The 23,597-nt window shown below is 46.8% G+C and overlaps 1 protein-coding gene across 2 annotated transcripts in view; it reads left to right on the top strand.

Moving 5' to 3' along the window:
• The first annotated feature begins 3,620 nt into the window (after positions 1 to 3,620).
• The window catches only part of LOC144727207 (protein PALS1-like), a 40,884-nt gene continuing 20,907 nt past the window's right edge, over positions 3,621 to 23,597 (top strand). Inside the window, exons 1-5 of one of the 2 annotated variants that reach the window (XM_078605868.1) lie at positions 3,621 to 3,714; positions 10,035 to 10,293; positions 11,386 to 11,561; positions 13,430 to 13,638; positions 23,214 to 23,291. In XM_078605868.1, coding sequence (XP_078461994.1) covers positions 10,100 to 10,293; positions 11,386 to 11,561; positions 13,430 to 13,638; positions 23,214 to 23,291 — 657 coding nt within the window. In that variant the 5' untranslated portion in view covers positions 3,621 to 3,714; positions 10,035 to 10,099. Of the gene's footprint in view, positions 3,721 to 10,034; positions 10,294 to 11,385; positions 11,562 to 13,429; positions 13,639 to 23,213; positions 23,292 to 23,597 lie in introns of both variants that reach the window. The other variant, XM_078605869.1, reaches the window with a different exon arrangement.

Below are 23,597 nucleotides of genomic sequence, written 5' to 3' on the forward strand. Positions count from 1 at the left end.
CATTTTTCTAAATGTGGAGGAAAAACGCGGAGGACCCGGACAACAATCAACGCGACTACGGGGAGAACACGGGGAGAACATGTATAATTTAAATATACAACGTTAGGGTCGGCATTGAACCCACGACCTCCTGTGTACCAGGCGAGGTAGTTAATATTTCTCCACCGTGGCACCCCAATATATCTAACACGAAGACATCTCACTCAGAGACATTTTATTCAGAGACAGGGATATTTCAAAGAAACATACATCTTACTCAGAGACATCTAACATGTAGACATCTTAGACACATCTTATTCAGAGACAGGGATATCTGAGAGCAACAGACAATACACCATACAGAGGAACATCTCACACATACACATATACATTTCACATACATCTAAATCGGAGACATTTTACGCAGATATCCTGCACAGAAACATCTCACTCAGAGACATTTCTCTTTTAGATCTTAGAGAAACAGACCTGACACAGAGACAGGGAGCAAAGAGAGTTGATATGTGGAACTCTTGAAACTTAACAGAATGGCTTCTTAAGCCAACCCAATAATTGGCATCTTGTCCACAATAGGTTGCTCACGTCTTCATATACTCCACCTCGAGTCTTTGTTCTATGGCAATTCACGATAAGAATTAGGTGAAATATCAAATGACACGCCATGGCTTTTGTGGAGTCATAGCCAAATCTAGTCGTGGGCGGCTGCCCGGATTTCCATGCAGGATGTCTCTGACACTGGCTCAGTTGCTCTCACATATTAGTTGTAGTCAGCTGAGCCACCCAGCTACGTCTTAAATCCGCGTTAACATTGATCTGCAGTGCTGTAGTACAACGAATTTAACGTTTCCTTCTAGAAAATACATTAAATGCTTCAAGCAACAATGCCTGGTATTATTTGTGACATCTCCACACCTTTCCTATTTTCAGTTTGTATAGCATTCTTGTTTTCCCACTGAGTCGTGTACGTGGCCCACCACCCTGTAAAGCTACACAGCATGTTAGAGAATGCGACGTAGAGATTTGTGACGTTCGCATTGCACACGAGGGCGGGGGGACGTTTTATTAATTTTGTTAGAAACCCAATGGCACCCTCAAGTGCCTTTCCTAATTCTGTTCTCAAGTGGGCACCTCCCTTTTAAAAGCCCGAGGCCATATACTCGCGAAAAAGATGTTCAAGATAAAACGTCACATTGTGTACGCGAAATGGTTCTGTCATAACAGTATGTTCTCACGTAATTATACGTCACTACCAGTGTACACGACACTGCATTATGACCACAAGAGGCCTCGTGGACATTTAAAAGTCATAACATGAATGTGCAGACCATATTGCAATGTAAATAATATAGTAACACTCAACAAATATTCTTGGGTCTTTCGGTAAGTCACGTAAATAGGGTCAAAGAAAATAACAAAAAACTACGACGTTTCGATCGCAACACAAGCGGTCGATTTTTGTTATTTTCTTTGACCCTATCTACGTGACTTTATCGAAATACCCAAGAATATGATTTCCTGCAGTCACGAAAGCTTTAAGTCAACACTCAACAAAGTTGTGACGTCTTGACCTATGATCAAAATCCAGGTGTCACCAATAATATGGATGCCACCTTTAGCACAGATAAAACCCAAAGTTCTACACAATAGCGATACCAGATCTGTATTATGTTGAACTTCTTTCGCACCGTACATAGCCAACCGTACTAATCGGAGGAGCGGAATAAGTATATTCTTGCCACATGAACGCAGATGGAAATCCCCAAGCTGTCCGGGTCAAACCCGGACAGCTTTGGGATTTCAAACCCGGACAGCCTGGACAGGTTGCGACCATGAGCGATAGTGATGCTTGAAATAGTCAACAATTGTCGGTCTCAACGAGCATGCTCAAGTTAATACAAATAATAACAACACTAATGTAATTACTGCATTGCACACATGTTTCTGGCACTGACAGCTCAGCAATCACTGTCTGCCTCTGCACACTCCACTGGCAGTGCTTGTGGCTTGCTGAGTGCTGGACACGACACGAGCAGCACTTACACGCCAGCTGGTTTTGGGCTTTCGATCCCCGTGTGCGGTGGGCCCTAAAGAGGCAACTTTTTAAACGCACACAGTTCATTCAGCACTTTAACATGATCGGGGTCAACGCCACTTTTAGACAACGTAAATAATCCATGTGCTGTGATTTAAAACTCATTCAGCACCATAGAAACACCATCACTCAGGAGTGGCTCTGCACTTGTGCATTGCCTCCCCCGCTTTTTATGCCTACGTTGTGTAACATATGCATGTGCGATGTTGTAAACTGTTATTTTAAAAGTTAAACCTTATAAAATATCAACTTGTAACGCGCGCTGTATTGTATGTATGCATGTTGAACTTCTTTCGCACCGTACGTAGCCAACCGTTCTAACCGGAGGTGCTGGGAAGGACAACAAACTAAACACACAAAGCAGATTCAAAGTGCATAACTCCAGTGGCTTCCTAATATCGGAAGGAAGAGTGTTCCAGACGGATCTGAAAGCGCTGCGCGTGATGGTTTCTGCACTCAAGAGGGAAGGCGGCCACGTGGTCAGCCAGTGATAATCGCTCTCAAGCGCTGCAGTCGAATATTAATATATCTGTTAAGGTGCTATCGGTAAATTAAGGAGAGTTAATACGTGGGAGGAACCCGGAGAATACCCACACGTGCGAGGGGAAACACTCTTTCCTGGACAGATGAAACAGGTGTGGGACACATTCGTAGTGTCACCTCCTGCTGGTAAGCAAAGGTCTCCTCGATGCCCACGGGAAGGAAGTTTCACATCATTTCTATGCATAGCCACCACCACCCAGCAAAACTTCCAGAATAAACACGTGCAATTAAATGCAACAATTGCTGTACAAACATTCCTAATGCTCATCTTTTTACAGCTCCGATCCAGTGGTGGAAAATCTATTCATTTGGCAAGGAAAAGTTATTCATAAACAATTGAGGATCCGTGTCGTCCTGAATAGTAGGACTCATCAGCAAAGTGCATTCACCAATGGGGTGGACGCTTTACCGAGTCGGATGTGAATGGTTTAGTTGTATTTGTATGTCTTTGCGGTGATTTGTTTACTTCTCTTGTACGTTGCATTGCTATCGTGCTTTTGTATTTTGTTGTTGTAACGTTCTTACCCCGTGCCCCTACTGGGCCATCTGTGAAAAAGAGCATCATAGCTCAACGGATTCCTCCTGCAGTGTCAATAAATATTCTGATTCTGTGTGCTGAGACGACCTCGTTATGTATTTGAGGTTGGGGGGGGCAGAGTGGACCCCGGGGGCCAGAGTGGCCCCCTCGCCCCCCAGTGGCAAGAAGTCCCACTGCCAGTGGGCGGGGAGAGAGGGCCCGGGGTATTTTCTTCCCCATGAGACGCAACGACAACAACAACGCGAATCGAAAATCCGATTTTAAACCTGCACACGATTAACCCCCTTGACTCCAGCGTTAGGGGTAGGAATTGTTGAATCGATTCCACGAGTCAATCACCTACGAGGCTGAATCGCATAACAACGATTCTCACGTCGCGATTCCGTTGCTTTGTGTAGGCCAGGAGGGAGAATCGATTCAGGCGAGGAAACGATTACCCCCTGTCAGGCTCCATTTGCCGGGGCGTCACTACGCGCATGCGCGGTGTGACCCGCATGACGTCACGGGGAGAGGTGAGGACGAGGAGACGAGAGGGGAGTTGGTGAGTGTGAGTTGGTGAGTGTGTGTGGGTGAGTGTGAGTGGGTGAGTGTGAGTTGGTGTGCGTGAGTGTGAATTGGTGAGTCTGTGTGGGTGAGTGTGTGTGGGTGAGTGTGAGTCGGTCGTGGGTGAGTGTCAGTTGGTGTGGGTGAGTGTGAATTGGTGAGTCTGTGTGGGGGAGTGTGAGTTGGTGAGTGTGAGTCGGTCGTGGGTGAGTGTGAGTTGGTGAGTGTTAGTTGGTGTGGGTGAGTGTGAGTCGGTGTGGGTGAGTGTGAGTTGGTGAGTGTGAGTCTGTGAGTGTGAGTTGGTGAGTGTGAGTTGGTGAGTGTGAGTTGGTGAGTGTGAGTTGGTGAGTGTGAGTTTGTGTGGGCGAGTGTGAGTCTGTGTGGGTGTGTGAGTCTGTGGGTGTGTGAGTCTGTGTCAGCGTGAGTCTGTGTGGGTCAGTGTGAATCAGTGTGGGTGAGTGAGTCTGTGTGAGTGTGAGTTTGTGTGGGTGAGTGTGCGTCTGTGTGTGTGAGTTTGTGTGGGTGTGAGTCAGTGTGGGTGAGTGTGAGACTGTGTGGGTGTGAGTCTGTGTGGTGTGAGTCTGTGTGGGTGTGAGTCAGTGTGAGTGTGAGTCTGGGTGAGTGTGAGTCTGTGTGGGTGAGTGTGAGTCTGTGTGAGTGTGAGTCAGTGTGGGTGTGAGTCTGTGTGGGTGTGAGTTTGTGTGGGTGAGTGTGGGTCTGTGTGAGAGTGAGTTTGTGTGGGTGTGAGTCAGTGTGGGTGAGTGTGAGACTGTGTGGGTGTGAGTCTGTGTGGGTGTGAGTCTGTGTGGGTGTGAGTCTGTGTGGGTGTGAGTCAGTGTGAGTGTGAGTCTGTGTCAGCGTGAGTCAGTGTGGGTGATTGTGAGTCTGTGTGAGTGAGTGTGAGTCTATGTGGGTGAGGCTGGGTGAGTGTTTGAATGTGAGTCTGTGTGTGGGTGAGTGAGTCTGGGTGGGTGAATGGGAGTCTTGTGTGTGGGTGAGTGTGAGTCTGTGGGTGGGTGAGTGGGAGTCAGTGTGTGGGTGAGTGTGAGTCTGTGTGTGGGTGAGTCTGTGTGGGTGAGTCTGGGTGAGTGGTTGAGTATGAGTCTGTGTGTGGGTGAGTCTGGGTGGGTGAGTTAGTTGTTTGGGGAGCGGTAGTGTAGCGGTTAGTGCGCTGCGCTACGAACCCGGCGACCCAGGTTCGATTCCCGCTCACGGCCAACACCCAGCGACGATTATCTGAACCGGTCCTGGGCCTCCCCTAGGTCGACTCAGCCTCAAATGAGTACCTGGTGCGATGTGTAAATTTCGCCACTAGGGATACAAAGGCGGCTGGGCGTGGTGTTGTCCTCGTGTGCCTATAGGTGCTGCTCGTTAACAGCACTTGCCCCTACAGTCTGTTAAGGTTACACGGGGGATATTTGTCTTTGTGTCTGTGTGGGTGAGTGTAGTGTGCTTATGACTAGCTCCGGTTTGACAGCAGGTCTCACTCCGCAATAGTCGGGGGAGGCATCTTACATCGGCTGCACAATGCTGTGTGGAAGCTACCTGGTCTCACTCCACACAAAGCTTTGGGTTTTCTCGGCCACAGTCACAGTCATGCCCTCCCTTCTCTATGCTTGTGAAACGTGAACCTCTCTAGTAGAATATCTGTGCCGGTGAGAAACATTCAGGCAGGCCTATCTACGACTATCCTGGGTTTAACCAGGCTGGATTGTGTAAGGAGCTTACACATCATTGAAAGATATGGACACATTCCCGTCGGTGAGTTCCTCCAGCAGGCGAGGCTGTGCTGGGTAGGTCACCTTGCCCGCATGTTCAAGCAGCTTCTGTTTGGCTGAATCGAGGGGACTTTAACGGGCACGACACAAGATGGATTAGAGATGGACTGATGTCGTGCGGGAGGATGTGAAGCTGGGTGGACTTTCCGACGACTGGTACCAACGTGTCAAGATTGGCCTCTGTGGAGGAGGCTCGTGAAGGACGCTGCTGCTGGGCAATTGGAGGCAGTCGCCCTCCAACAACAACGGAGGGCAGAGGAGCGATGCTCACAACAACGAGCGGAGTGCCAGGTGGATAAAATACAGCAAGTTGGCACAGGAGGGGTCACAGGTGGTGCATCGGCCAGTCATCTAAGTCGGTCAACCCATGGCACCTGGGTCTGTCCTGTGACCTGTCAGCGAGCCTTCGACACTTCACGTGGCCTCAAAGTGCACCTGAGCTGGCACAGGCACCGTGGTGACATCACCGCCACTTTATGGCGAATGGCGGGTGTTGTTGTGAGTGTGAGTCTGTTCATAAGTGTGAGTGACTGTTGGAGAGTGTTGAGTGAGTGTTGGGCAGTGTGAGTGTGAGTCATGAGTGAGTGTGAGTCATGAGTGAGTGTTGGGCAGTGTGAGTCATGAGTGAGTGTTGGGCAGTGTGAGTGTGAGTCATGAGTGAGTGTGAGTCATGAGTGAGTGTTGGGCAGTGTGAGTCATGAGTGAGTGTTGGGCAGTGTGAGTCATGAGTGAGTGTTGGGCAGTGTGAGTGTGAGTCATGAGTGAGTGTTGGGCAGTGTGAGTCATGAGTGAGTGTTGGGCAGTGTGAGTCATGAGTGAGTGTTGGGCAGTGTGAGTCATTATAAGTGAGTGTTTTGGAGTGTGAGTGAGTGTAAGTGTGGTGGGTGAGAATGTGTTGGGGAGTGTTTCTGCCAGATCGTAATACTGTATACCCATTCAATGACAGGTCAGATGAGATTGTTGTTTTAAGCAGATTCATGGTTTCACTATGGGTCAGTATGTAACTTTTAAATATGAAGGGATGAACTGTGGATCTGTCAGTCGTTTATCATATAGTTGAATGGGTTTTATTAGTTGATCGTGACCAGATTTGTGTCAATGCAATCAAGAATTGTGTTCAAGTTGGTGGTGATATTGAAGGATCGCCACAGTGGGCAGCTAAATGTCGATTTAGCGTGCGATTTGAATGAGTTTGATGCACGAAGTCTACCATCGTCGACAAAGGAGTGGGTTATGTTGTTAGAGGAAGATAATGAAGAGAATATAATTATATGGGAGACAAAGTAGCCTTGCGGAACACCATAGTGAATGACGAATGTATCAGACTGACCACGATCAGCTACTTTACTGCTGAATGTATTGACGCATCAGACCGCTAAAAACCCGACCTTGTAAATTCCAGTGTATGCCAAATGATGGTAGCTTGGCAAGTAGTGTGGGATGCCAGACACGATCCGATGCTTTACAGATGCCAAGGGCTCTGATCATAGACTCTTCTCAAACGTTCAAAACTTCAACTCTCCAAACATGAGTTACGCAAGCTGACGGGCCACCGGTGGATCATGCTTGACGGAACTCATGTCGATGATCACGAAGACATGATTCTGTCTGCACGTGATGGAGGAGCTGATTGTTGATTATAGAGTAACTAGGTTGTTGGGGGGCGCCTATGGCGCCCCCCAACAACATAATATGCGGTGACATGCTAATTAGGATGATACCTCACAAAATGGACAATTGGTTAAAATACTAATGTTCATTATTCATACATCTATTTCTCAGAACCATTTTGAGTCCAGGCAAGGGAGGGTACTACTCTGTTGCAACCAAATTCAACAAGATGGTTGCAGTAGTAGCCAAAGCAGGTGATGAGAACCACTGCTGTAGAGCCTTAAAAGAGCTGTGTCAAGTTCTGGAGCTCACAATCCAAATCACAAGACACGGTTTGCCATCGAAACCACAAAACTCGGAGGTTATACATTTGGATAGTTAGCCGATGTACATCATGCGCTGGTGAATTGTATTTACTTTAATACACAACCGTTGTAAGGAATCGCTGCAGGTGAAATGTTACGTTGTCATCAGGGGTCGAATTGTTCAACATAAAAAGACGAGCCACAGAGATTGGCCTTGTCTTTTTTGCGTGAAGAATTTTAGATGCAGATTAATTACACATCGGTGAAAAGTTAAGTTTCACTCAATTTTTTTGAAACAGCTTTGTCAATTGACAGCGTGGACGAAAGCTAACTGGGTGAGGTCAACAGTTCCACTACATGCTGTTTATGTAGAAGAGACTGCTGCTGGGAAGTTGGGGTTAAAGTTAGGGTTTGAACCACGGTGGTAGTTAGTTTTCCCATTCAGTGCTGAAATTGGGGATACATGTTCACAACGCCCAGTAGTGTAATTACAGTAACAGCTGAGGCACATTGATGCATCATTTGCCTTGTTAATTTTTACGCAAGTGGATGTATGGCTTCCCCTACAGTGATTAGACAGTGGTCAGATGTGACGTTTAGTGCAGTAACGTCAACTGTGTGTTGAAGTTGGGTCAGAAGTCAGGAAGATATATAAAGATTGTGCAGGTCTGAGACAGCATCTGGTATGCGAATAGTGCAGTAAGCCAATTGTTCAAGGTTGCGGAACAATTGGTTAACTGTGCTGGTGGTCTGCGGATATGTTGCAGATATTACGAGTAAAAAATACATTTATTTTGTACTGCCCGTTGTACTTGTGTTCATAAAAACAAGTCAATCGATTTATGGATTTTTTAAAACAGATATTGGACAGCACTTTTGGAGTCGTTTTAATATTCAATGATATGTTGTTCATGAATGGTGGTCTGTCAGAATTGTTTTGAGGCTGGACTATGGTTCCACCGATCCAGGAATGTTGAGAACCACTCCTGTAAATCGCATAAACAGACCGTAAACCAAGCCCTGTGAAGCAACTGCATCACCCCCTCCACACACAGACCCCATAAACCATTGAGAGAGCCACTCCAGAACCCCTATAACACAGCTCTTGGTGTCAGAACTGAGCCCAGCGCCTGCTCTCCGCCCCAGCAAGTTCACGAGTGGCTCTCACCTGAGCACCCCCCCCCCCCCGCGGTTCCCCCAACCCACACTCACGGGACACGGATCCCATCTTTGTGTCCAGAGTATTTCCATGATATCCCCTTGGGGACCCCGAGAAGTCGGGGAGATCCCAGCACCAAGTGGAATATCGGTGTCTCCCTGCGCACACAAGAGCGGGGTGGAGCTCTCTAGCGTTGGTGGCTCGGGATGTATTTATGTTGAAATTCTATTAAAATTCTTTCACACCGTATGTAGTCAATCGTGCTAATTGGAGGTGCGGAAGGAAGGACAACAAACTAAACACTCAAACCAGTTATAAAGAAGTGAGTTTTCAATCTAGATTTAACAGTGCAAAGCTCCGGTGGTGTCCTAATATCAGAAGGAAGAGCATTCTAGAAAAGCATCTGAAAGCGCTGCGCGATGCAGTGAATGTCTTTGTTCCATGTTAACCAAAAGCCCCTGCGAGGATGACTGGAGTTCACGTGAAATCATGGAGATTGCAGATTTCTATGGCATGACCAATCAATCCACAACGGAATAAATGTACATGGATATCATTATTCACGTTGTTTCAAGATTAACCATCCCTGGTTTATGAATTTATAGACACTCCACCGATTTCTCATGACCGTGTTTCTCATTTGGTGATTTAATATTGCAGAGGCGGATTTCCCCGTACCTTACAGAGGGGAGAATTGAATGAGATTGATGGGAGACGTGTCGAGGCTTTCAAATCAAATTAGTTTTCTCTGATTTCTCCAGATTATTTACAAGCGTATCTGGGCATGGATTGCCCTGTACATCTTGCTGGGCATAGTAGAGATGCTTAACGTGTGCACGACTATATTATTATTACCATGCTTGTTTACCCAGGAAAGCCTCGGCCGAGTTTCACCTTTTTTTTCTGGAACGTCTGGCTCGGTTTTGGCAGTAGGAGGCGATGATTGTTACGTGCTTCCCAATGAAGGAGTTTGCGAGTCATTTTTCAAATTCTGACCATGACACCAGGAAACGATGGCCCACTTACACGTCTCTTGAATGACCCAACGGGCTCATTAACCAGGGCAGCCAGTTGGACACAAAACCCCCGCAACCTCTGCAACAAGTGGTGGACACGTTACCACAGGGCCCACATTATGGAGAGAATTGCATGTTTGTGGAAAAAATACCTTTGAAGAAATATCAGCTTCAATATTATTTTCTGCAGAATACCTATTGAACTGCACACAGAGGTCGTGTCAGTTGATTAGCCTTTATGTAAACCATATAAAACTTGCTCCAGGAAGTTATGGAGGGAGAGGCGATTGGCACGGCGGGACAAGATGATGCTTTTAAGAATGTCTGTGAGGAGTGAGGAGATTGAAGATGTTGGCACTGCCTTGCAGGGTTCTGAGGAGCCCGCGCATGTTTTGAGAATGTTGAGTGACATTTAATAAAAATGTGGATTCAATGTTGACTTTTTCCAGGAGTGGGCCCAGAAAGAAAAAAAGTGCGTGCTTCTTGAACCTGGGCGCGTTGCGAACCGCCGAGGATGAGCACGGCGCAGCTGAACGGCCACCCTGGGGGGGCCGACGATGACGACGCGGTGGCCGGGGGGGCCGAGGGACACCGTGAGATGGCCGTGGACTGCCCCGCGGAGTTGGGGCTGCGCACCCACGCGGTGCAGCAGAGCTTCCGCTCGCTGCAGCTGGAGCGCATCAAGCAGCAGCAGGACGACATGCGCCGGTAACGAGGGTGGCAGCGGTGGCGGGCACAGTGGTTAACGCTCGTGCCTCCATGGCAAGGAGGGCCTGGGTTAGGTTCCTGATTCGGGCACCTCTCTGCATGACGTTTTGTATGTTCTTTCTCCCCTAGTTCTGCATGGGTGTCCTATGAGTTCTCCGGTTTGCTGTCATAGCTTAAGAAAACACGATGTAACTGGTGTTGGCCAAATGTCCCAATGCTGAAATATTACCTGCAGATTACTGACTTGTGATTACACACCTTGCAGGATTGCCCCCCTACTTACTGCTAAACCTGACAGGACCCTCCAAAAAAATGTCTTGAGGCTCAGTGAGGATTTCCTGGATTGACAAGCAGAATAATAATAAAATGTTACATTTAACCACCAGGGGGGCAGTAGTTTGCCATCAGTGCAGTAGGGCAGAGGGGTTTCCAAAGTTTTTGACTCACGACCCACCTGAGTCGCAACATCATTTTCTGGGATCCATGCCCAGCGAGACGGTGGTGTGAAAAACATTGGCAGCTGCTGGTGACTTCTCAGTGACAGGAGGCACGAATACAAACCCTAGCCAAGAAATGGGGTAATCCTGCACATTCACGAATGCCTGTGCCAGAGGAGCCTTACTTTGTATGAAGGTGTTAGAGTGCAGCTCACAGAGTGTGATAATGCAGCTCACAGGGTGGTGGTATTACAGTGCAGCTCACAGACACAGATGTAAATTTACTCACATACAAGACATGGAGATGTCACCACAGCGCTTGTGCCAGGCTAGGTGCACTTTGAGGCCACGTGATGTGTCGAAGACTCGCTGACAGGTCACAGGTCACACCCAGTTGTCATGGGTTGGCTGAGACGACTGGTAGAGATGCACCACCTGTGCTCTCCAATGACACACACACAGATTCGCACACACACGGAGACACTCACAGAGACACGAACACACAGACACGAATTGCAGCACAAGATGACTCGGCACCCAGCCTGCACGCAAGCAGGCATTGGGTTTTCCAGGAGGGCGCGATGACTGCCGCATGCTATCCCGGAGTTGAGTCATTTATTGAACGACGCGAATGTGCGCGCATGTGCGGCGACAGTCGGCGTGAGGAAGAGGAGCGGAAGCTGCGGGAATTGGACATCAATGCCTCGATCCGTCTCAAGCATCTGGCACAAGTTCCACCCAAGATCGGCATCGACAACCCCAACTTCGACCAGGAGGAGGAAGGTGTTGTCCTCTCCACCTCTGCTGGTTGGAATGCGGCTCACATCTTAGGTGGGTGCAGCTAACAGTTCGGGATGATATCATGGGACCTTTTTGCTAATACCAAAGTATGAAAAATAAGAATAGGTTTGACCCTTTCTGGCAATAAATAGGTGTTAAGTCTGCATTAACCACACGTACTTGTGGTGAACATGCAAACAAAAGAAGGCTGTTTCTGGTGTAGGCCAATCAGTTTCAAATACAGTGCATATATTATAAGAGCATGTTTGTTTGCATGTGCACCACAATTGCGTGTGGTTAATGCAGACTTGATTTCTTGCAAAAGGGTATCTATTTGGTGTTTGAACATCTTAACGCCTGTTTTATTGCCAGAAAAGGTGAAACCTTTTCATAGTTTCAGGATGACTCGCCGTGGTCCATCGCCTGTTGATATTTCCGTCACCCACTTTTGCCACGAGTGGTTCTTATAGGGAATTGGCCTGGTCCATACTTTGTAACGGGAAGTTATTTTTATTCAGGATTGATTTATGTGAGTGCACTGTTTTAGATATCTTCTGTCACGTGGTTGTTTATTTGGTTCTGATTTCTATTGGGTTGATTTTCGTACTTGCTGTTGTATATTATGGCTTTTATCATTTTGGTCACCCGGGTCAATCTCGTCCATGTGAACACCATTGTCTGAGTTTTCACTGGTTAAATAAAGGAAACTTAAAACATTATGATGCATGTTTACCCAGGAAAGCCTCGTGACTTTTATTCAAGAGGGTCCAAGAGAAGTATTCACAGTTTGGGGGAACTGATTGCTGTGCATACTCCAATCGAGTAATTTGCCGTGATATTTCATATTTTTTGGCAAACTTGGTCGGTGACGCCGGCACACAATGGCCTACTCATGTAGAACGACATCACAGAATCTTTTAACGCATGGATTTTCTTCCCCCACATTTATAAACGTGCGTTTAAGTGTTTGGCTGCTATAAATTTTCAAATGATGAGCCGCTTCGTTGAACTATCATTTGTTGCCAAGTGGCTTCTGAAAAATAACCATATACAGTAAAACCTTGGATTGCGAGTAACTTGGTCTGCGAGTGTTTTGCAAGACGAGCACATTTTTAAAATAAATATTAATTTGATAAACGAGCGATGTCTTGCAATACGAGTACTGTAGTACGTACAGTATACGCTTTGTCTGCCGAGCGTCACATGATCATAACTGAGCCAATGGTTCTCTCTCTCTCGCTTCGGGATTGTGGGTAAACGTCTCCCATGCTCGGTCTCAGTCGGCGTGCCTCACTCGTATAGTCAACATCTGTGCGAGCGTATACTGTGTACTATAGTGTTGTGACCACGTGTGTGTGCGTAAAGCATTTTTTTTATTTTGTGTCCAAGTGTAGTGACTGTTCTTTAGTAACTGTACTGCAAGTGAAAGTCGTCCTACACAATAACCCTTTTCTCCTCTCTCTCGTCTCCCTCACACCAGCCACGATTGCATTTAATTAATACATTTGATTACTTAATATTACATTTAAATAATAAAAATATATAAATGTATTTGTAGTAATCATTTTTATATGAGTACAGTATTTTTAGGTTGTGGAACGAATCATCTGAGTTTACATTATTTCTTATGGGGAAATTCGCTTTGATATACGAGTGCTTTGGATTACGAACACCTTTCTGGAACGAATTATGCTCGCAATCCAAGGTTTTACTCTAGCTCAGTGGGCCTTACCTGGTAAAATAAAACTAGTTTAGTTTAACAACCACACTGAAACAGACGGCACGTACTTTTTCAGTTTAATCCACCAACAATATTCACTTGGGCTGCCTGCCGTAATTAAACCACTCGGCCTCCTGTAACAAGCGGAAAATGTGCTCCGCCCCCCCACCAAACATACGCTTGTGCGCTGTTCTCCCAGATTTGGACGAGCTGCAGACGTCGGTGCAGCTGATGCAGAACCTCTTGAAGGACAACCAAAGTGCGCAGGACCTGGACGTGCTCAGCCAGCTGCTGCAGTCGGCCGACTTCCGCAAAGCGCTGAGCATCCACAACGCGGTGGCCTTCTACATGAAGCGGCCCAGCCCGCCCTTCCCCCGCTGCGGAAACGCTCAGCAGATCGCTCAAGACGTGAGTTGCATCTGTACAAACAACGCGCTCCTGCCGTACGTAGTCTTCTCCTCCTCCTCCCACCCTTTCAGAAAATCTCATGAGTACAATAATAGGTAGATATATTGGCACGTTCTAAAAGTGCAAGACCATCGCGAAGGAAGGCGCTTTGTTTCGCAGGCAGTTTGTGCTAGTATAGCAATAGGGGGCGATGTTGCTGTGTGTAATCCAAATTTAGTCGTGTGCAGTCAATCATTCTAATTTGAATGATTGACTGCACGGAGAATGTTACAGTTAATACATCTGCAGTAATGACCGGGGGGGCCTGCCGAATTCTAACTGCAAATCCTGTCCAACAGGCGGCAAGCATGATACAGCTGCACCTCGTAGCTGCCTCCGTGGTCTCCAGGACAATCAAAACAAAGTGCAATCTAGTTTCCGCCAAGGCTGTTGTGGATGCAGATCTCCTTTGTGCGGTCAATTACCTCTCCTCTGGCCATGGATCCTGCCCACTCCCGAATTCTCCTGATCTTGCTGCTGCTTTTACACACATGAAGATTTCCAAGACTTTATAACACATGAAAGAAAACAATCATTCACGTCATTGTGACGACGATAATAAAAAATAGTAAGCCGGACAGTGGTGGCGCGCGCCTGTAGTCCACTATGGAGGCAGCGAGGGTTGGTGGATAACACAAAATGTTGTGAAACTCCCTTCCCATGGGCATCGAAGTGCTATACCCTGGTTTTCCAGGAGATGGCGATACAGCAAATGGGGACTTGACTTATTCCGTTTGTATGGGAGTCTTGCCAACTCGCATACGTGGGAAGTATGCACTCATTAATTGGCTTAAAACATTTCGATTTAAAGCTTTCGTGACTGCAGGGATTCATCTTCTTGGTTCTTTCGGTAAAGTCACGTAGAATGGAAATAATAAAATAATAAAAATAAAACATAATAAAATAATTATCACGACGTTTCGGCCACAACACAAGCAGCCGTCCTCAGGTGAAGACCAGGTCTGTCGGGGAGACAGCGTCTGAATGAAACAACACCACGCTTGGAGCGTATATTTAAGCTGGGTTGGAAGGGGGGAAGGGCGCCTTGACAAAATAATTTGCATATCAAAAGGAATTTAGCATATTTATGGGAAATGCAGGTATGTGATTAGTACTCATTGTGAAATGCGTAGGAAGTGGGTGGGGGGGTTTCAAAGTCATAATTCGTTTAGCATTAGAAGAAGTTACAGCAGCAGAGGTTAGTGTAAATGCGATTGGTATTACCTTAGAGTCGCGGCATCTCTTCAGAAAGGTGAGACTCGATTAGCTGAGCCTTATCACGGAGCTTGTTGAAGGCTCTTAAAGTTTTATGGAATCCCACCCCGTAGTGGCGGTTACATTTCGATTTAAAGCTTTCGTGACTGCAGGGATTCATCACCAAGAAGATAAATCCCTGCAGTCACGAAAGCTTTAAATCACCAAGAAGATGAATCCCTGCAGTCACGAAAGCTTTAAATCGAAATTTAACCGCCACTACGGGGTGAGATTCCATAAAACTTTAAGAGCCTTCAACAAGCTCCGTGATAAGAAGGCTCAGCTAATCGAGTCTCTCACCTTTCTGAAGAGATGCCGCGACTGTAAGGTAATACCAATCGCATTTACACTAACCTCTGCTGCTGTAACTTCTTCTAATGCTAAACGAATTATGACTTTGAAACCTCCCCGCCCACCTCCTACGCATTTCACAAGTAGTACTAATCACATACCTGCATTTCCCATAAATATGCTAAATTCCTCTTGATATGCAAATTATTTTGTCAAAGCGCCCTTCCCCCCTTCCAACCCAGCTTAAATATACGCTCCAAGCGTGGTGTTGTTTCATTCAGATGCTGTTTCCCCGACAGACCTGGTCTTCACCTGAGGACGGCTGCTTGCGTTGTGGCCGAAACGTCGTGATAATTATTTTATTATGTTTTATTTTTATTATTTTATTATTTCCATTCTACGTGACTTTACCAAAAGAACCAAGAAGATGGCTTAAAACATCTTAATACATAGAATAATGCACGGCTTGGCCAATTGTTATCACCAGTTCACCACATGGCTGCTGCCTTCCTGCTTGCCTCTGGTTCCAGGCACCTCTTGAGTCGTTCTCTTTATTCGAGAGCGAGTGAATATTGTTACGGCGGACGGCGTGTTGTAAGTTGACATTATTATTATAATTAGACAATACCCTTTCACATATCTGGCCCTGCACGTAAAAATACAATCAGGCTAATTGCCATTCTGGGAGTGTATACTTTTAGCAGCATTGATTCAATACAAGCAATCTCTGGACTGGGTTTTGGCATTCAGTGTCAGCAGTGTCAGGCTTCCTTGAGCCGATGCAAGTGAACTAATTATAGACAAGGACCCCCTCTATTAAATATGGGTCCTAGTGTAATGCAAAACTCTGTAATGCGCAAGACAAAAATATAATCACTCACGTCGCCGGAGACTCCAACATACAAGACTTTGTACGTGTCTTCAGTACCTCATCTCTCCGGCTTCTCCGCTGATCTCTCAAACCGCTCCTTCTACATCATCTCTCGTACCGTCGTCACAGTGACCAGCCAAGCCAAGGTCATGTGACTGGTCTTCCTTTCCTAATGGAGAGATTCGTCGTTTCCAACTTCCACATTTTTTGACAGTGACACAAACACGTAAACTGTTTTAAACTTAACCACTCCTCATCGATGGCACATTCTGCAAACCCTGGTGCGCTCCTAGAGCGTAGCATACCACAAGCATTGTCCTTTCTGGTCGTTGATAAGATTTGAAGTAAAAAAAAAATCTAATTTTATATTTTTTGGTTCTTTCGGTAATGTCACGTGGATAGAAAAATAATAATACAAATTACAATAAAGTGAATAAAAATATCACGACGTTTCGATCACAACACAAGCGGTCATCATTAGGAAAAGGGTTAGCCTCTAAATGCAAACTATAAAGGTTTAGAGATGGGCATAGCCCATGTGTATCAACTGCACCAGCAGTATGGGTGGGGCAGCAATGCCAAGGCAGCAGCAATGCCAATGCAGCAAAGGCCCACCAGGAAATCACTGCACCCAGCTCCACACACTACTCTGCTGATGGGGGAGGTTGATTAACAAGAAAACACAAGTCAAGTCATGACCCAAAGTGGTTGATATGGATGGCGTCATGAACAAATCTTTGTTGATAGCCACTAGGCTTGCAAATTACCATCGTCTTAGAGAAATCTATTTAGTGTGAGCCAGCCGCATGAAAATAATGATCAGCCACGGCAGAAGTATTGGTCCTACCATGTTTCAAATCTGTCTTATGTTCACGAACACGGTCCGAGACATGTCGTTTAGTTTCCCCAATGTAACTACTGCCGCAGATACAGCTTAGTTTGTAGATGCCGGGATATTGCATGTCAGGAATCTTGGCCTTCATAGATGGGATCAGATTACAAATATTATGTACTGTGTTAAATCGGACCTGGATCTTGTGTTTGTTCATGATTTTGGAAATCTCTTTCGTTACCCCTGCTATGTATGGCAGGGTAATGGTTTTGATTGGATCCTCAGGTGGCTCTTTCCTCACGGTTGGGGTGATGGCTTTGCGGATTGTGTAGTCAGAATATCCATTCGCCTTGAGAGCTTGGTGTACGTGTTTGAGTTCACTGGTTAGGTGTTCATGGTCGGAGATACATTGAGCTCTGTGGTGTAGCGTTTTGATGAGGGAATTCTTCTGGGATGGATGGTGGTGGGAATCAGGTTTTAGGTAGGCGTCAGTATGGGTTATTTTCCTGTAGACAGAATGGCTCATTGAGCCATCTGGTCTCTTTGATTAGGACATCCAAGAAAGGTAGCATGCCATCCTTTTCAACCTCCATGGTGAATCTGATGGCTCGGTGTATGGAATTGATGTGGTTGAGGAATTGGTTTAGAGCCGGTCGGCCATGTGGCCAGATGACAAACGTGTCATCCACATACCTCTTCCACAAGGACAGGCGTAGAGTGGATGCCTGGATGGCGTCCGTCTAAACATTTTCCATTAAAATATTGGCTACAACCAAAGATAATGGAGAACCCATTGGAGTGCCTTCAGTTTGTTTGTCGAATGTTCCATTCCAGGTGAAGTATGTATTGGTGAGGCAGTGTCTCACCAGGGCCGGTACATCAGCATTCAATCCTTGTTGGACCAAATCTTCAATGATTGCAATGGGATCAGGCACAGGAACTTTGGTGAACAAAGAAACTACATCGAAACTGACATAAATCACCTGGGGACAGTGAGATGTCTTTAATTGACGATACCAGGTGAGCTGCGTTAAGTACAGAAGAGGTGGTCTTACCAGTGAATGGCCGTAAGGTCTCAGACAGATATCGGGACAGTTTGTAGGTGGGAAAGCCAAAGGTAGAGACGATGGGATGAACGGGTGTACTTTCTTTATTGATTTTTGGTAAGCCATATAATCTGGGTGGTCTAGCAGCAGAAGGTTTTAAGGAGAACCGTTTGGTCTATTTTAATGCGGCTGGCTCACACAAAATTTATTTCTCTAAGATGATGGTACTTTGCAAGCCTACTGGCTATCAACAAAGATTCGTTCATGAAGCCATCCATATATACAGACACAGACACAATTTCAACCGAGAGGAAGGTTATAGACCAAGCAATCATTGTATAGATGTCATCAACCACTTTGGGTCATGACTTGACTTGTGTTTTCTTGTCAATCAACCTCGACCGTCAGCAGTGTGGTGTGTGGTTCAGGGTGCAGTGATTTCCTAGCGGCCCTTTGCTGCATTGGCATTGCTGCTGCATTGGCATTGCTGCTGTATTGGCATTGCTGCCCCGCCCATGCTGCTGGTGCTGCTGATCCACTTGAGCTACGCCCATCTCCAAACCTTTATAAACAGTTTGCCTTTAGAGGCTAACCCTTTTTCCTAATGATGACCGCTTGTGTTGCGATCGAAACGTCCTGATAATTGTATTCACTTTATTTTTATTATTTTTTCTCTCTACGTGACTTTACCAAAAGAACCAAAGAATATGAATTCCTGCAGTCACGAAAGTTTTAAGTAAAAATGTAATATCTAATCTTATTTAAATTATTTAGAATTGTATATAGTAAATCCTTGTTTAACACTGTATATGAATTCTAGATTTGAAGCTTTCGTGACTGCAAGGAATCATCTTCTTAGGTTTTTTCGGTAAAGTCACGTAGAAAGTAAAATAAAATAAAAACAAAAATCACGACGTTTCGGAGGCAACACAAGTCTCCGTCATCAGGTGGGACCGTCACAGCCAGATTAGCTGTATCAAGTGAGGCAATGATTCAAGATGTAATCCCTTAAAAGCGAGTTGAGGGGGGAGGGAGAGGGAGGGGGGAGCTCATCAGACTATGGTAGCCAATGAAAGGAACGTATCGGGAGGGAGGGGGGGCGAGGCCAAAAGGGTGGGCGATGGACGTGGAAGCGCTTGTGCGCAAGCGGCCAATTACTGCACACGCCAACACAATGGAGCGATTGTGCGCAAGCGGCCAGCCACTGCACCCGCCAACACAATGGGCAGAGAGGAGGAGGGGAGGTCTAATACACATGATAGACAAAAGAACGAAAATGATGATGGGTACAAACTTAGGGGGAGCTCATCAGACTGATGACACTTTCGTCATCTGGCCACATGGCCTCCCAGCATTGAACCACTTCTTGGACCACATCAATTCTAGACACCCATCCATCAGATTCACCATGGAAGTGGAGAAAGACGGTAAACTACCATTCTTGGATATTCTGTTTGAGAGGAGGCCTGACGGTTCCTTGGGACATTCTGTCTACAGAAAAGCCACCCACACAGACTCCTACTTGAAACCGGATTCCCACCACCACCCATCTCAAAAGAACTCTCTCATCAAAACGCTATACCACAGAGCACATGGCATTTCTGACAAACACCACCTGACCGGTGAATTAAGACATGTACATCGGGCCCTCAGGATGAACGGATACTCTGACCGTACTATCCGCCAAGCTGTCTCTACCACCACACAGAAACAGCCACATGAAACTCCGACCAAAACCATCACGTTACCATACATAGCTGGCGTGACCAAAAAGATCTCCAAAATTCTAAACGAACATAAGATTCAAGTCCGATTCAGTACAGTGCATAAAATCCGTGATCTGATTCCATCTGTGAAGGATGTCGTTCCTGACTTACAGTATCCTGGAGTCTACAAATTGAGTTGCATTTGTGGTGATTGCTACATTGGAGAAACGAAACGTCATGTTTCTGATCGTGTCCGCGAGCACAAGTCAGATCTGAAACACGGCAGAACTGATTCTTCTGCCGTGGCCGATCATTGCTACAACTCGGTGGGCTCTCATGAAATTGTCTTTTCCGAGACCAAGGTTCTCTGCAAACCTCCCGGCTACCATCAAAGGTTTGTACACGAAGCCATACAAATATACAAACACAGACATAATTTCAACCGTGATGATGGGTACAAACTTAGTAATCATTGGAAAGATGTTATCAACCACGCAAAAAAGACTTAATCACAAATTTTTTGGACCATCTTATCTGACAGGCACTATTTTACTGTACTTTACCGAGTGTTAACATCCCCAGTTATTTTAACAGTACTCTCTTCATTGTTCAGCCAGCATTGGTATAAACATGGGCATTTTCGTTCTTTTGTCTATCATGTGTATCAGACCCCCCACTCCCCCTCTCTCTCCATTGTGTTGGCGTGTGCAGTAATTGGCCGCTTGCGCACAAGCGCTTCCACGTCCGTCGCCCACCCTTTTGGCCTCGCCCCCCCCCCGCCTCCCCCTCCCTCCCGATACGTTCCATTCATTGGCTACCATAGTCTGATGAGCTCCCCCTAAGTTTGTACCCATCATCATTTTCGTTCTTTTGTCTATCATGTGTATTAGACCTCCCCTCCTCCTCTCTGCCCATTGTGTTGGCGGGTGCAGTGGCTGGCCGCTTGCGCACAATCGCTCCATTGTGTTGGCGTGTGCAGTAATTGGCCGCTTGCGCACAAGCGCTTCCACGTCCATCGCCCACCCTTTTGGCCTCACCCCCCCTCCCTCCCGATACGTTCCTTTCATTGGCTACCATAGTCTGATGAGCTCCCCCCTCCCTCTCCCTCCCCCCTCAACTCGCTTTTAAGGGATTACATCTTGAATCATTGCCTCACTTGATACAGCTAATCTGGCTGTGACGGTTCCACCTGATGACGGAGACTTGTGTTGCCTCCGAAACGTCGTGATTTTTGTTTTTATTTTATTTTACTTTCTACGTGACTTTACCGAAAAAACCTAAGAAGACTGTATATGAATTCCCCAAAAAGTGGTGCGCTAATTGAAAATGCATTTCCCGAAAACTATTTCCCCATAAGAAATAATGTAAAAGGTGGGGGTTGGGTTCCACGCCAGAATTTTATAAGGGTCACTTTAAAAAAATGTTGTGTGTGTGAGGGAGAGGGGGGGGAGAGAGAGAGAGAGGATGGAGATTTAACAATTATATATTTTTTTAAATAAAATTCTTTAAATATTTTAAAAATAACATTAATGCAACAAAATTTCACTTAGCTGAGGCAGTGGTGGTTGTTGCTTGTTGTTGTGGGGGTGGGTTGGGGTGGAGGGGTGAGTGGTGGCGTTACAATCCGGGTGCTACATCATTCCGTGCATCTATTCCAGAGTTCCCATACCGCTGAGCCACGCAGCTCAAGAAAGTAGTTCATCATTGACCGTTCCGAAACCGCGTTATAACAGACGCGCGACACAGTGGACGTGCTTTACAACGGACGCGCGTTCCGCGATGCGCACAAAAGTCTTCCCCGAATAGAAAACGTGTTGCGTGAAAACGCGTTAAAGCGAGGACCCACTGTGGTTGGTATTGTGCGCTATGGAATTGTTGTTTCAACATTAAGTCAAGAAATATCTTAAGTCTCTGCTCTCCAGTTGCCTGGGTGAAAAGTGGGGCTGTGTCCTTGCCCAATCCTGGCCCAGCCTGGCTCACAAACTCAATAAACAATAGAGAAAGCTGTGCGGCGGCATGCACTGTGCGTCCTCGCACCGACTAATGCCCGCGTGATTACAAGTGCACTAATGATCATGTTACGTAATAAGGTGATTTTAAAAACAAATCACTTCATCCCCATAGGTTTGTGTGCATATCGACGCATTTGTGTGACCTCCCCTGCCTTGGGGGAGACTGGTTAGGCGTCGTGGTGACAAAGAACATTGCCAGTGAGGATGTCGGCTGTGTGGACGTGTCTCAGTCAGTGCTTGTTACCTTAGCAGGACCAAACGCAAGCCTAACAATACGTGAGTGCATGCGGTGGCACTATAAGTGGTGTCACTGTTGTATTGTATGTATGGTGTCACTGTGTATTGTATTTTATGTGTGTTGTGTCACTCTGTTGTATTCTATGTGTTGTGTCACTCTCTGTTGTATTGTTTGTGTAGTGACTGTGAATGTCACTGTGTGGTGCCGGGCTTGCGAGGCCACGGCGAAGAACATGTTGTCATTATGTGCAGCCCGCTTACTGGGCGTAGTACCGGCCCTAGCGGGGCTTGGGTGAGCGTTGGTTAGCGCAGAGGCACCACGTGCAGTGTGCGGTGCGGGCTCCTGGTGAGGGAGCGAGAGAGAGTGTCAGCCAGCCATCGTTATGTTGGGGCATCATACGCTGGTGACCGGATGATATTGGAGGGGGGCCACCGGTGGATGGGGGCCGCTGGGTGGTCACGTGGTATAAAGGAGCTCTCGGGAGCCTTCGGGAAAGGGCCAGAGAGATCGAGAAGGTGGGCGGGGCGAGAGGCGGAGCCAGCCCCAGCCCGGGCCGATATAAAGGGGGCCCCGTGTGGGGCTCGGGGTTCTTGACTGTTGGTGGGTGAAGATCCACGTCGGGTTGAAGAAGCCTCTATCCACGCGGTCCGGGACCCAGCTCGTGGTCCGGACCGGGATAGTGTGACTGTGTCTAGTTCTGCCGTAGCGTGGTTAGATGGGGGTTCAACACCCGAGTGTAGGTTATGTTATGTTGTGTTGAGTTGAGTTTATGTAATAAATAGTGTTGCTCCCAAGACAACGTCTGCGACTCAGTTGGACTCACTACATATGTAGTGTCGCTGTGTTGTGTATGTGTGTTGTCACTGTGTGGTCTGTGTGTGTTATGTGTGGTCTCACTGTCTGTGTGTATGTGTGGTCTCACTCTCTTTGTGGGTATGTGTGTAGTGTTTGTATGGGGTATGTGTGATGTCACTGTGTAGTCCCTGTGCGGCATCACTGTGTGGTATCTGTGGTCTCACTCTGTGGTCTGTGTGTTTATTAAATCCCTCCGACCGAATGTCCACTCAGCAGTAAAAAGACTGGTGTGCCACAGTCGATCAGGAGATAAGTGTATGGCGGGGTAAACTGGGGGTCCACCCACCCCTTCCAAGGTCTCTTTGATCTTTCTCAAATGAAGGCCCTTCATGCTGCAGTGGTGTGAGGTCCACCTCCATTACCTGTTGTTCTGAGTGCACATCAAATGAGGATAACATTTAAAAACTTCTTGTGTTTTTGTCTTTCACTAGGTCAGAAATCACCTGAACACGTCCCATCAGAAGGAGGGACATGAGCTGCGGTCCTTGCTGGGAGGAAGTGACTTCCAGGTACACACAAAGACAAAGATCCACCGCATAGCCTGAACAGATTGTTCGGGCTCGTGCTGTTAGCGAGCACCTATGAAGTTCGCACCGCACACAAGGGGGTGGGTGACCAGCACCAGGCCCGACCACCTTTGTCTCCCCAGTGGTGATGTGTACACACAGCACCATATACTCATTTGAGGCTGAGTCGACTTAGGGGAGGCCCAGGACCGGTTCAGATAATCGTCACTGGTGTTGGCCGTTAGCAAGAATTGAAACCGGGTCGCTCGTACGCACAGGCACGCCCTGTCAGGTTATTCAGACAGCCGT

The sequence above is a fragment of the Lampetra planeri genome, chromosome 25, assembly GCF_965212315.1.
Source record: "Lampetra planeri chromosome 25, kcLamPlan1.2.h2, whole genome shotgun sequence".
Lineage (NCBI taxonomy): Eukaryota > Metazoa > Chordata > Hyperoartia > Petromyzontiformes > Petromyzontidae > Lampetra > Lampetra planeri.